The sequence below is a fragment of the Leuciscus leuciscus genome (genome assembly GCF_965113295.1).
Source record: "Leuciscus leuciscus genome assembly, chromosome: 3".
Taxonomy (NCBI): Eukaryota; Metazoa; Chordata; class Actinopteri; order Cypriniformes; family Leuciscidae; genus Leuciscus; species Leuciscus leuciscus.
This window is the reverse complement of record NC_138727.1, coordinates 46125606-46137820: the sequence shown is the minus strand read 5'-3', so window position 1 is coordinate 46137820 and position 12215 is coordinate 46125606. Positions and strand designations below refer to the sequence as shown.

At 36.9% G+C, this 12215-nt stretch overlaps 1 protein-coding gene across 6 annotated transcripts in view; it reads left to right on the top strand.

Annotated features, from left to right (window-relative positions):
* fam13a (family with sequence similarity 13 member A) overlaps positions 1-12215 on the top strand; it is a 52705-nt gene that overhangs the window by 19867 nt on the left and 20623 nt on the right. For 4 of the 6 annotated variants that reach the window (XM_082164202.1, XM_082164201.1, XM_082164204.1 and 1 more), the window contains 5 exons: positions 28-120; positions 2250-2473; positions 6761-6802; positions 9862-9903; positions 10063-10230. In XM_082164202.1, the coding sequence (XP_082020328.1) occupies positions 28-120; positions 2250-2473; positions 6761-6802; positions 9862-9903; positions 10063-10230 (569 nt within the window). The remainder of the gene's footprint in view (positions 1-27; positions 121-2249; positions 2474-6760; positions 6803-9861; positions 9904-10062; positions 10231-12215) is intronic. The other 2 variants (XM_082164205.1, XM_082164203.1) reach the window with 2 other exon arrangements.

Sequence of the window (12215 nt, the reverse complement as noted above, 5' to 3'; positions counted from 1 at the left end):
TGACTGATCACTAGGTCTTTTCGTTAGGTCACCCCATGCACTTCAGCTGACAATACAGGCCCGTCAAGAGAAAGTGAGTCAAGTCCCGACAACCCTATACCTACGCCAAGAAAAAAGAAGGTAACCCCTCATTTACACTGCACACGTGTGCGGTGCGTTACGTCTGCGACAAGGTTTTATTCCGTCCTCGACGCGGTGCCAACTCACACCAGGAGCATTTCAGAAGCGGAGCGACTGGATGCGCGAGACCACGTGATTTGCCTGTCCGACGTGATTTTTCTTGATTTTGGGGGTTTCTACCTTACAGTCTATGCTTTCTACCAAGGATATATTGGTGTGCAATACAATCGAGAGTCTGCACATGGTGTTAATTTTGAAATTGACAGTGTTTTTTTACTTTTATTTTGTATTTCCGGTGCGACTTGGACGCGCGTCCGTCAAAAATAGACTAGGCGCCTATATTTAGCGAAGCGGCGCGGAGAGCCGTTTCTGGGAAGCTTCTGAAACGCGCCGCGTCGCGGCCGGTGTAAACACAAGCATTGACTAGAATGGGCGCGATCAGCTCCGGTAGCCGTGTCGCAGCCGTAATGCGCCGCAGATGTGTGCAGTGTAAATGAGGGGTAAGAATCACTGGAAGACTCTGCAAAGAGCAGAGAAACATTTATTTTGTGTACCTTAAAGAAATAGAAAAATCAAATCATAAAACGTAATGACAAGTGCAATGAATATAATTTATATTATATTCATTGCACTTGTCATTACGTTTTATGATTTGATTTTTTTTGTTGTTCTGTTCAGAAGCTGACACATAGTCACAGAAACATGAAGGAAATGGTTTGTTTATCATTAAATTTCACTATACAAGGGCCAAAGGTTACAAAGACTTTATTTGTCCTTATATAGATATATATAGATTTTTTTTTTTTTTAAAGAAATTAATTTTATTCAGCAAGGACACATTAAATTGATCTAAACTGACAGTAAAGACATTTATAATATTACATCAAGTTTATATTTAAAATAAATGCTGTTCAGTTGAACTTTTTACTCCTCAAAGAAACCTGAATATTGATAATAATAAATGTTTCTTGAGCAGCAAATCAGATTTCTGACGGATCATGTGATGAAAATATAATAAAATAGAAGAACGTTATTTTAATTGTAATAATATTTCACAATATGGCTTTTTATTGCCTTGGTGAGCAGAAGAGACTTCTTTCAAAAACATTAAAAAAATCACACACACACACACACACACACACACACACACACACACACACACACACACACACACACACACACACACACACAGCAGTTAATGTCCATGCAAAGCACGCTGACCTGTTGAAGTTGTGAACGGTAGTGTAATTGGGTGACCTTTTCATTTACGTCATCTACTATCTTAAAAGACCACACCACAACTCAATGCCTTTGTGTGACCTTAGTGCCTGACCCTTCTATAAACAGTCAGTCGTTTAATGCACAATTCAATAAAACAATGATTTTCCGGTGCTGTTTGCATCATCAACACATTAGCATGTCCAGATCTCACTCAGTTACTGTGCCTTAAATGGGTCCCACGTGGGATCGATCGATAGTGTCCTCTTTACCATAGTCAAAGCCATTTCCTACTGACCGCCTGTGCCTTCGGGACTAAGTGGGTTGAAGATCAATCTAATCCTATTGTAGTCTTTGTGTTACGTGAATTTGTTTCACGATCTCATTTGCTTTGTGAGCTAATTTTGGTCATCTCTTCTGCTTCGCTGTGAGAGATTGGTTTGTTATTCAAAAATCTGGCCATCTCTTCTGGCCAAACACAGTTTTGCAGCTGTGGTCCCAGAATGATGGTGCCATTGCTTTTGTTTTCTGCGGTCCTGCTAATACAAGTGGTTTAGTGTAGTTTAAGGTCTGCTTACCAATAATACATGGGTATTATTCTTTTGAAGGTCAATTAGCAGTTCAGCATCAAGTGACAATGAATCGATCTGAATTTGACATGGCTCTTGTGCGGGTCCGTTTTTTTACCTCTTACACTTATTCAACCGGTTTTCGGCGTGTACAGCCTTTATCGTTTAGCAAGGTAAGATGTGTGAGCTAAGCTTATTTATAAATAACTTTTTGCTTTTTATTGTGCTTTATATTTCTATCTTTATGTCAGCCAAAGGGTGTTTCCTTCAGTAATCAAACAAAACCACAGCTTCACCCTCTGTTCCTCTATCTTCATCTTTCTTTTGATTTGTATCCTTCAGGTGAAGAAGATGAAGACGGAGGAAATGCCTAGATCTTTTCCTCAACCGGCCCCCTCTGGTGATCCCGAGTCCAGGCTTTTGTCCCATCGTCCAGACAAAAGCTTGGGGACTAGAGATCAGTTTCCTCTGCACAGTCCAGACCGGAGCATAAGCTTCAGCGTTGACGGCATGAATCTGACCTCTCAGACCGTAAGATCCGTCACGTCCACTGAGACCTTCAACAGGTCAGTTTACTTTCAAAAGTTTGGTGTCAGTACAATTTGTTTTCCTGTTTTTGAAAGAAGCCTTTTATGCTCACAAAGGCTGCGTTTATTTTATAAAAAAAATACAGTAAAAAGAGTTTAAAATAACTGTTTTTATTTGTATATACGTATTATAAATTGTCGTTTATTCCTGTGATTCAAAGCTGACATTTCTGCACCTTTACTCCAGTCTTCAGTGTCACATGATCCTCCAGAAATCATTCTAATAGGCTGATTTGCTGCTCAAGAAATATTTCTGATTATTATCAATGTTGAAAACAGTTGTGCTGCTTATTTTTTTGGTGGAAACCTTGATACATTTTTTTCCCAAAGATTTTTGACAAAAAAACAGCATTGTTTTTAAATGTATTTTTTGTAACAATTTCACTTTTGATCAAATTAATGTGTGCAGCAAAAACCAGTACATACTAATGAAAATATAACCATGCAAAATATGATCTTGTCATTAAGTTAAACTACACCAGTGTATGCAGGGTAATTACCTGCTTTGTGTTTCAGTCTTTATCTTTTCTACAGAGCTTTAGAAATGCCAAAGAAAGATTCAAACCAGACAATAATCCCAGTGAAATCTTTTATTTTATTACCTCACCCCTTTTCCCTTTCACCCTTGTCCTTTCCAAAAATAGATTTTTGTTTACAAACACCACAATAGGTACAGGGGTATGTCAATAAGTACAATTGATTTGAGAGTTTCTGTACCTGACACGCTTATGTAACACTGTCTGGGGTGAATGTCTTCTCAGACAGGCTTACTAATATTAAATTGGTGTTATGGTCTTCATAATATTTCAACAAAATATAATAACTTGCTCCACCTCTGAAACAACTTTACTTTTCAGCTGATGTTATCAAGCCCAACACCTGGTTCTATTCTACCATTTAGGAACAACATTAAAGTCACCATGAAATCAACATTAAAGTAACCATGAAATCAAAATTGACAATTCTAGAAAAATTCTATATATTTATAATGATTTATCCGTGCACATCATAATTTATTTTAAATTCACATCCCCTCATAATCTTTAATCAAAACAACTTCCCCTTTTGCAGTGACATCTCTTCTCTGATGACGTGTTTACTGGCGTGAGGGCGGAGCAACCTGTCACTCACATGAGATCCACCAATAGCAAACCACAACCATCCAATCAATTCCCCATGGACAAAATCAAGTCCCGTCCTACATTTTTCTTATTCATAAAGCAATTTAACTTGGATAAACTTCACAATAGGGAAGAAAAGACTATATTAACTTCTGTTTCATGCTGACTTTAACTTGACTTTGCAGCAACTGGATGCAAATTGTAGCGTGAAACGATGATGAGATTAGAATCGTTTATAGAAAACTTTAATTGTAATATTTCAATAAAAAATAAGTCAGCCTTCCTATAATTTACCCTGGAATTCAGAAAACAGTACAGTTTTTCAGTTGATCCAGCTGTCTTGTCAGCTTGCTGTCACTTTCAGTACGTATATGCGGACCTTGCATCTTCCTGTGGGTCTTTGAAGGGAATAGCAATCCCGCAATCTCGCCTTTGTGCCAAATATTAGACAACAGCATACTTTAGTGACTGCTGTAGAATTATCAGCATATACACCTCAAGACTGCATTTAGTAAATTGTGGTTATTGTGGTTCCTGTGCAATAAGGAATCTGTAGATTAATGCATTGATTTAACTGTGGTCAGTAATGATCATTAACATTGTCCTTGATGTAGTCAAGTAATTTTCCATAATTTCTCACAGAACAAAAGCTCAGTAAAAGGGCCTTGTTGTTCACTCAGGGAGGTGGTGGCTTAGCAGGATTTCCGTTTTGTAATACATGACGACGGTCATTATTTTAATACCCTTGTCAGACTGTGTAACACCCCTTAAGAGCTCCAGTGAAGTGGAAAAATATTTCTCTTTTATTCAAATTCTCCTTGCGAAATGTCTTTTCAGGTACGTGCGGTACCCTAATTCTTAGTAGGCTTTACGGTGAGATGGCAAGGGTCATTTCACATTTTACAACCAAAGGGAGGCACCACGATAAACACACAAATGCACACTTTTTTGTAGAACTTTGCTTGGTAATCATGTGATTCATGAGCTGTTTGGAGCCAAATTGGCTTGGTTTTATTATTATTTTAAAAATCCTGTGTAAACGGGACCTAAATCCTTTGTATTGTGATTTAGTTTGGCCAACTCTCTGATTATTTACTTCCCTTTTGACACACACACACACACACACACACACACACACACACACACACACACACACACACACACACACACACACACACACACACACACACACACACACACACACTCTTAGAACAGCATTCATGGTAATGTCGCACGTACTCATGAACACTGCATGCCAACTCGCTCAATGAATGGACCTTTCAATGATCCCAACTTTTCTAGTACTGTTTTTTTTAACACAATCCAAACATAGGAATTATATGGATTATAACAATAATTTTGGCCCACAAAAAGTTACACAGATTTTGACACAATTTGAATATGTATATCATTGTCAAGTTATTCAAATCCCATGCCCCTTTCATGTTTGTTTAGGAATATTATGGATTATTTGATTATGCTTTCAGCTATGCTGAAAAGACGTGTCTAATAGGGGACCTATTATGTCCCTTTTTTATAAGATGTAATATAAGTCTCAGGTGTCCCCAGAATGTGTGTCTGACGTTTCAGCTCAAAATACCACCCAGATCATTGATTATACCATGCCCAAAATGCGCCTTTTTGAGTGGAAGCAAAAACACGCTGTTTTGTGTGTATCTTTAAATGGTTAGTTTACCCAAAAATGACAATTCTGTCATCAACTACTCACTCTCATGTCGATCCAGTGGTTTAACCTTAATTTTATAAAGTGACGCTTTGTTGACGCAAAATATTCATCTGCGACATGCATTCATGCAACAACGTCTACTCTCGCGTCAACACAACACACGTGTCGTGGTGCTCTCGTGAACGCACTTTTGTAAATAAAGTGGTAAATTATGTGTTGTTGTTTTTTGCACAAGCAAAGCACTGGAGTCACATGGATTTCTTTTATGATGTCTTTTCTGGGGCTTAAAAAGTGGCAGGTGCGTATTTATGCTCAAACGTTCATTTGCATAATAAGTCCCCTTTAATTTACAATGAAATATTTAAACAGCCAAGATACTTAAGATAATTTACTTGAGAAACAAAAGGTGAGACGTTTTTAAAGAAAAGGCCGGCATTTTGACATTATTTTGTGTGTATTTGACTGTTTTAAGCGCAATAAGCAGTGAAAAATAACTCAATTCAGTGATGAGAGGCATCTTTATGTGCGTGCACTTTGGGCGAGAGCACAAAATCTGCGGGAATGAGTACAGTTATGCGCAATAAGTGCAATCCCACGCCGAAATTCAAGCCCTGTAACGCCAACAATATTAATTCGGAGAGATGAGAGAGAGAGAAAGAGCAGCTGGTATTGTGTGTCTAATCTGTGGAAAATGAGTATTAAAAGCGTTTCAGATATTTCAGTATCGATATGCATCAAAAATCTATATTTTTGACATTTTTAACACTACATTGCACTTAGTTTAATATTTCAGACACCTTTTTTAAAAGACTACAATTGAAAATGTATAATTGAAATTCAACCCGTAGGAGCTGAAATCCACCTGCATTTGGCGTGTTGGCAGGTGTTTTATTTATATATAAATAAATGTATTTCATGTATCTGATGATTGTTTATCAATGTTTTGTACATTTGTTTGTGTGTGTGTATTACTCTGCTGCATTTAACACGTTTTGCGGTTTTTAATCCATTTCCACAGATGTTCCTCAGCGTTGTTTTCTTTCTTTTTTTATGGGCCATTCAGCTACTATTTCATGATTATATTAGCCGTTGTTTATTGATTCTAATGCAGTACCGCAGGTTTCTTGGAGATGTGGACTGTTTTGATCTCCATAACAATATTGTTTCCCAACAAATCTGAATCTGTGGAACATCCACTCCTGAGCTCATCATGTTTTGTTGGCCGGACTCCAGCATGTGGAGTGGATACTGTTCTTTCCAGCTGTAGTAATTACTGGAGACAAGTCAAACAAAAGCTCTGAACTGCGGCACTACGTGTTCATTGTTCACCAGACAATAGGCACTCTTAGACACTCAGACCATGTGCTCCAAAAAACGGTTTTGTTTACTCTGGCAAATACCAGATATGTGTAGATTGTGCTGTTCGGTGATTCTGACCTGTTTCTTCTCCATTCCCAGCTTCCAAGAAGATGAAAGACCAATATCTCCTTTTTATATTAGGTAGGACCAGTCACAGTTTCTCTCACTCTTTCTTTCCTTCTGTTCTCCATGCTGCTGAAAAATGTTATTTTGGTGGTGTGAATGAACTTTTTATAATCTCTCAAAATGGAAATGATCTACATTTGAGTTGTTTTATTGTGCAAACCAGGGAACAAGGTCTCAATTTACACCCTCAGTTTTGACACAACAACTTTGTGTTAATTTTGTACATTGATCTTCAGCTGCTAGGTGAATTGTGGTAGTAAAGTAAATGTCACAAATCTTTTACATAACACAACATGAACAAATGAAACAACTGAAATCCTCTTAGCGTCATGTCAGGGACAGCTGCTAATGGTTTCCGGTTGAGTACGGTCTGAGCGGGATGAATCTGGGAGCGAACAGGTCAAAACAAACCTCTCCTGTGGTTGTTTTCTCAGTTCCTTTATGTGTTGACTCATTGCATCAGCTCAGGTCCCCTCTCGTACCATAGCAACTGACCCTTCACACATTTCCCATCACATAGTTTACCCAACCCAGCCCTCGCGCTGCAGACGCTCACACTCTCTCTGGCACTGGTGCTGTGAACATGAGCAGAGAGCCTTAAGGAATAGTTCACAGAAAAATGAAAATGATCCTCATATCATTAGCAACGCTTACGACTTTGACACAAAAGGAGAAATCTTAATAGATCTTGGGTTGTTTTTTTACACAGTGTTGAGGTTTCAGCCAACCTTTGCTAATGTCATTAAGGAATGCAAGCAAGTAAATGTAATATACTAGTGTGTTTTCTGTAACCTTTAACCTCTTGTTCGGGTGTGTACATGGTTGGGGTGTGTTTGAAAAGATGTCAGTCATTGAATAAATAAAGGTCTTATTAGCTTTGTTGTTTTATAATTATTGGGGTTTCTACTGCAACAAAAAGTCATATCTATTGAGAGAGAGATATAAAATTATGTTGATTGGCAATATTTATTTTTATGTTTTTGAAAGCTGCTCAGCAAGACTGCATTTATTTGATCAAAAATACAGTAAGAACTTTTAAAAATCAAAATGGCAAGGCGCTTTCCAGATCTAGCCTCCAACATTAAGCTTATATTGATGACATAATAATTGCATTATGATTCTTAAAGGGATAGTTCACCCAAAAATTCTGTCATCATTTACTTACGCTAAAGTTGTTCCAAACCTGTATGAATTTTTTTCTTCTGCTGAACATAAAAGAAGGTATTTTGGAGAATATGGATGACGAAACAGTTGATTTCCCCATTGACTTCCATAGTATGGAGAAAAAAATACTATGTAAGTCAATGGTGACCAGAAACTCTGCGGTTAGGAAAGAAATTCATACAGGTTTGGAACAACTTGAGGGTGAGTAAATGATGACAGATTTTTAATTTTAGGGTGAACTATCCCTTTAAAATGTAAAATTTCAATAAAATACCATGGTTTTATTTGTTGGTTTTTCTGGTAACATGCACATCTTGAATTTTGGACCTGTTTTCGGTTAGCGTTGCTAGTTTGGTTCCCTACTGTTTTGCCCACAGCTGTTAACTAGATTTGGGAGATGACTCTATGGAAGAAATGACTAGGGTATCAGACTAGTTTTCGTGCCAGCTTCTACTCAGTCCTCGCCCTTGGAGTGCACCCTATGACCGGTGTGTTATGCAAGACCGACAGACCTCATCAAATCATCTTTAGTCCTCTGTCTCAACGCTTATCTGTTCTCACTGCCATATTCTTGCCAGTCTTGAATAGCATCTACGTTTGCATCTAATGGTCATTCCTTTTGCTACTGCTCAATACTGAGAAAATAGTTTACTCACTCATGGTGTTTAAATAGCGAGTAGTCAGCTGTGAGTGGTTAACTGGCGCTGACCATGAGAGCGCTGCTGGTAAAGACATAACTGTTGTGTCTGCAGTATTTCCGGATCCAAAAGATAATGCTGCTATTTTTACCATGGAGTCATTATCTGGAACTTTCTTTCCAATGTAAGAGTATTTAGATTGGTTTTGTGGTAAATCCTATTTGTTTGTTTTTTATTTGGATGGTCGGATGAGGTTAGTAAGCCAATAGGAGATTTCCTGGCTTCAAAACAATGTGTACAATGCAGTGTTCTATTCAATGCTTATAATACAGGGCTGTTGAATGCTTGAATCTGATTGGTTGATGAACGTTCTAAGGTGCGCAATTATTTTCAGGGAAACACACTGCTAAAGTAGTTCCAGGTCTTGACCGCATTACAATTCCATATCAACTCGCCAAAGGATTTCAGTTATTTCAAAGGTTCTCACAAGACAGACTACAACAGCAAAATAACAAAAACCCACAATGACACTGACCTAACAAAAAATATAGTAAACAATAGGATAAAAACGACAAATTCAAATCTTTTGTTGTGATTTCTGTAGGTTGTATCTCTGATATCAGTTTACAACTGTTTAAACCTGATTAACAGGGAAACTCATTGAGTCAAACTCATACTCACAAGAGTAACTATATGTATATTACCGTTCAAAAGTTTGCATCAGTAAGAGTTAAAACAAAACAAATAAATTACTTTTATTTGGCAAGGATCCATTAAAATGATCAAAAGTGAAAGTAAATATTTTTTCATTGTTGCAAAAAACTTATATTTAAAATAAATGCTGTAGTTTTTCGGAAAAAAATCCTGTTGAAAATATGTAGCATGATGTGCACACAAATATTAAGCAGTACACCACCCAGAACACCCTAGCAATGCCCTAAAACTACTCAGAACACCTTAGCAACCCCATAGTAACACCCTTTCAACCACCCACAACATCATAAAGATTAATTGTATAAAACTGATGCAGAACAGAAAGTTTTTACTCACCATCAAGTCATTCCAAAAATGTATGACTTTCCTTCTGTGGAATACAAATTATATTGAAATATTTGGAAAACTGCATTGATATATATATATATATATATATATATATATAATTTTTATTTATTTTTTGTCAGTGGGTCCAATGTTGTTTTGGGCCCCATTGACTTTTATTAAAGCTTAATAATTCAGTATTTTGTCCCTTCTTTAATATGTTCTTCTCTTTAGCTCACAAATCTCTCCTGGACACTGCAGACCTGACTTAACAAAGTAAGTGATTATGCAATGCCAAAATATGACAATTCAATTATTTGAATCAATGATTAGTCAGTCTTCTGGATAGACAGAAGAGTTCCATTGTTCATGTGATTAAAGCGATCATCGTTTGACCATTAACATCCCTCTCTCTCTCTCTCTCTCTCTACCCAGTTTTCTGGAGAAGACTATTCGCTCAGCGGTCGAGCAGCACCTCTTCAACACACGCATGCACACAGGTCAGAGTTCAGAGGACTTGGATACGACTGCCTACTTTTCATCTCCTGTGACAACGGCCCGAGAGAGGAGGAGACATCTACGAGAACAGGAGCAGAACTTCAGGTAGGAGCAGGTTACTCCTGAAATGCAGCTTTTCTTGGGTTCTATTGACTCTGGTGCGGCTGCATGCTAGCTTGTCTGTGTAGTGAGCAACCAGTTGTCCAGTCACAACGTTACATGGTTCTTAGTTGCTCGAGATGTTTTGCAATTCATCAAAACTGCTAAATCAACTTACCTTGGTGGTTTCGCTGCAATTCACATCTGTGATTTCAATCTTTACAGCCACTCCACAACAATTAGCAAGTTGTTTGGTGTGATTGTGATCTAGGTTATATCTCTGATATAAATTCACAACTGAATAAACCTGATTAACAGAAACGCATTGAGTTATATATTTGAGAATATATTATACTACCGTTCAAAAGTTTGCGGTCAGTAAGACTTTTTGAAAGAATTTACTTATATTCAGCAAGGATGCATTAAATGAATGGAAAATGACAGAAAAGACATTTGTAATGTAACTACTGTAAGTATTTCTGCTGTTCTTTTGAACTTTCTATTCATCAAAGAGTCCTGAAAAATTTTTTTTCACAATTTTTCACAAAAATATTTAGCAGCACAACTGTTTTCAACATTGATAATTAATAAGAAATCATCATATTAGAATGATTTCTGAAGGATCATGTGACACTGAAGACTAGAGTAATGATGCTGAAAATTCAGCTTTGATCATTTTTACTGTATTTTTGATTAAATAAATTTGATTATTGCAGTCTTGTAAATTTTGTCTTTATTTATTTATTTATTTTGGAAACCTGGAAATAATGGCAAATTCAGAAATTTGATACCAAATGGTCTCAGACTTTTGGCATCCGCTACGCTATATACAGTTATATATGTAATTTTTATGGTGTATATATAATTTATATGTAATGATATGCACATAAGATGCACAGAAAACTTAAATTTAACACTTAATTGTATTTGTATTAAAAATATTTGTAAAATAAATAAAACAATTTTTAGGGCTGGGAACCGATTAAAAAAAATGAACGAAATAATCGCACAATTTGCTGTGATTAATCACAATTAATCGCATTTCCCCCAAACTTGTAATCATCAATATTTAAACGTAGAATCACTAATTAAATTAAACAACACACAAAAAAGAAGAATGTCCACACAAATTGGACAGAAAATAGCCCTATATTAAAATATTAAACATCAATGTATCAACATATTATTCTTCATTCAGTTCTATGCAACATACTCAGATTTAACAGATTTATTTTTTGACTAATTATCAAAATAAAGTATAGTCATACAAAGCTATTATTACCAGATCATGTGATCAGAGCAGGTAATTTTACCATTGTTGCCCAGCATGGCTATACCGGCTCAGCAAACAGAAGTCTACTACTGAGAAATTTCTCGTTATTTGAATGGAATTAGCTTTTCCAGTGCGTGATCGGTACATGATTGGAGCATTTGGGCTGTTAACGACAGAGCAGAGCACAGTGCACCGAAACACACACACACACACACGGAGCGGAAAAGACCCGCTCGTGAAGTTACTAAACAAGCTGCGCGAGAATGAAACCTGATCGCCGAACACGGAGGGGCGGGACGGCATATTTTCGGCCTTCTCAATAGCAGCCGTCAGGTGCTGCGTCAATTGCGTTTTCTTTTTTTAATGCGTTAAACATCTAAAATGAATCGCAAAGATTAACGCGTTAATTCCCCCAACCCTAACAATTTTAAAATGTGCTTTATCCATTAACGAGGATGTTCAGCTTTCTGCAGCCGACACTGAATATGAATATCAGATGATAGTAGATACTTGGCTATTTTAAGATTATCAGCAAACCAATTGGTCCTATAGCTAATTTGAATTTGACAAAAGTGTTTAGTTAATCCCATATATAATCACAGTGATTCAAGCAAAAACATGTTAGATGCTAATTTTTATAAAGCTAATTTCCATTCCAGCTTGGGTTGTTGACGCCTGGATCTCAGAGCGATCAAACTAATCCTGTTGACACGAACTC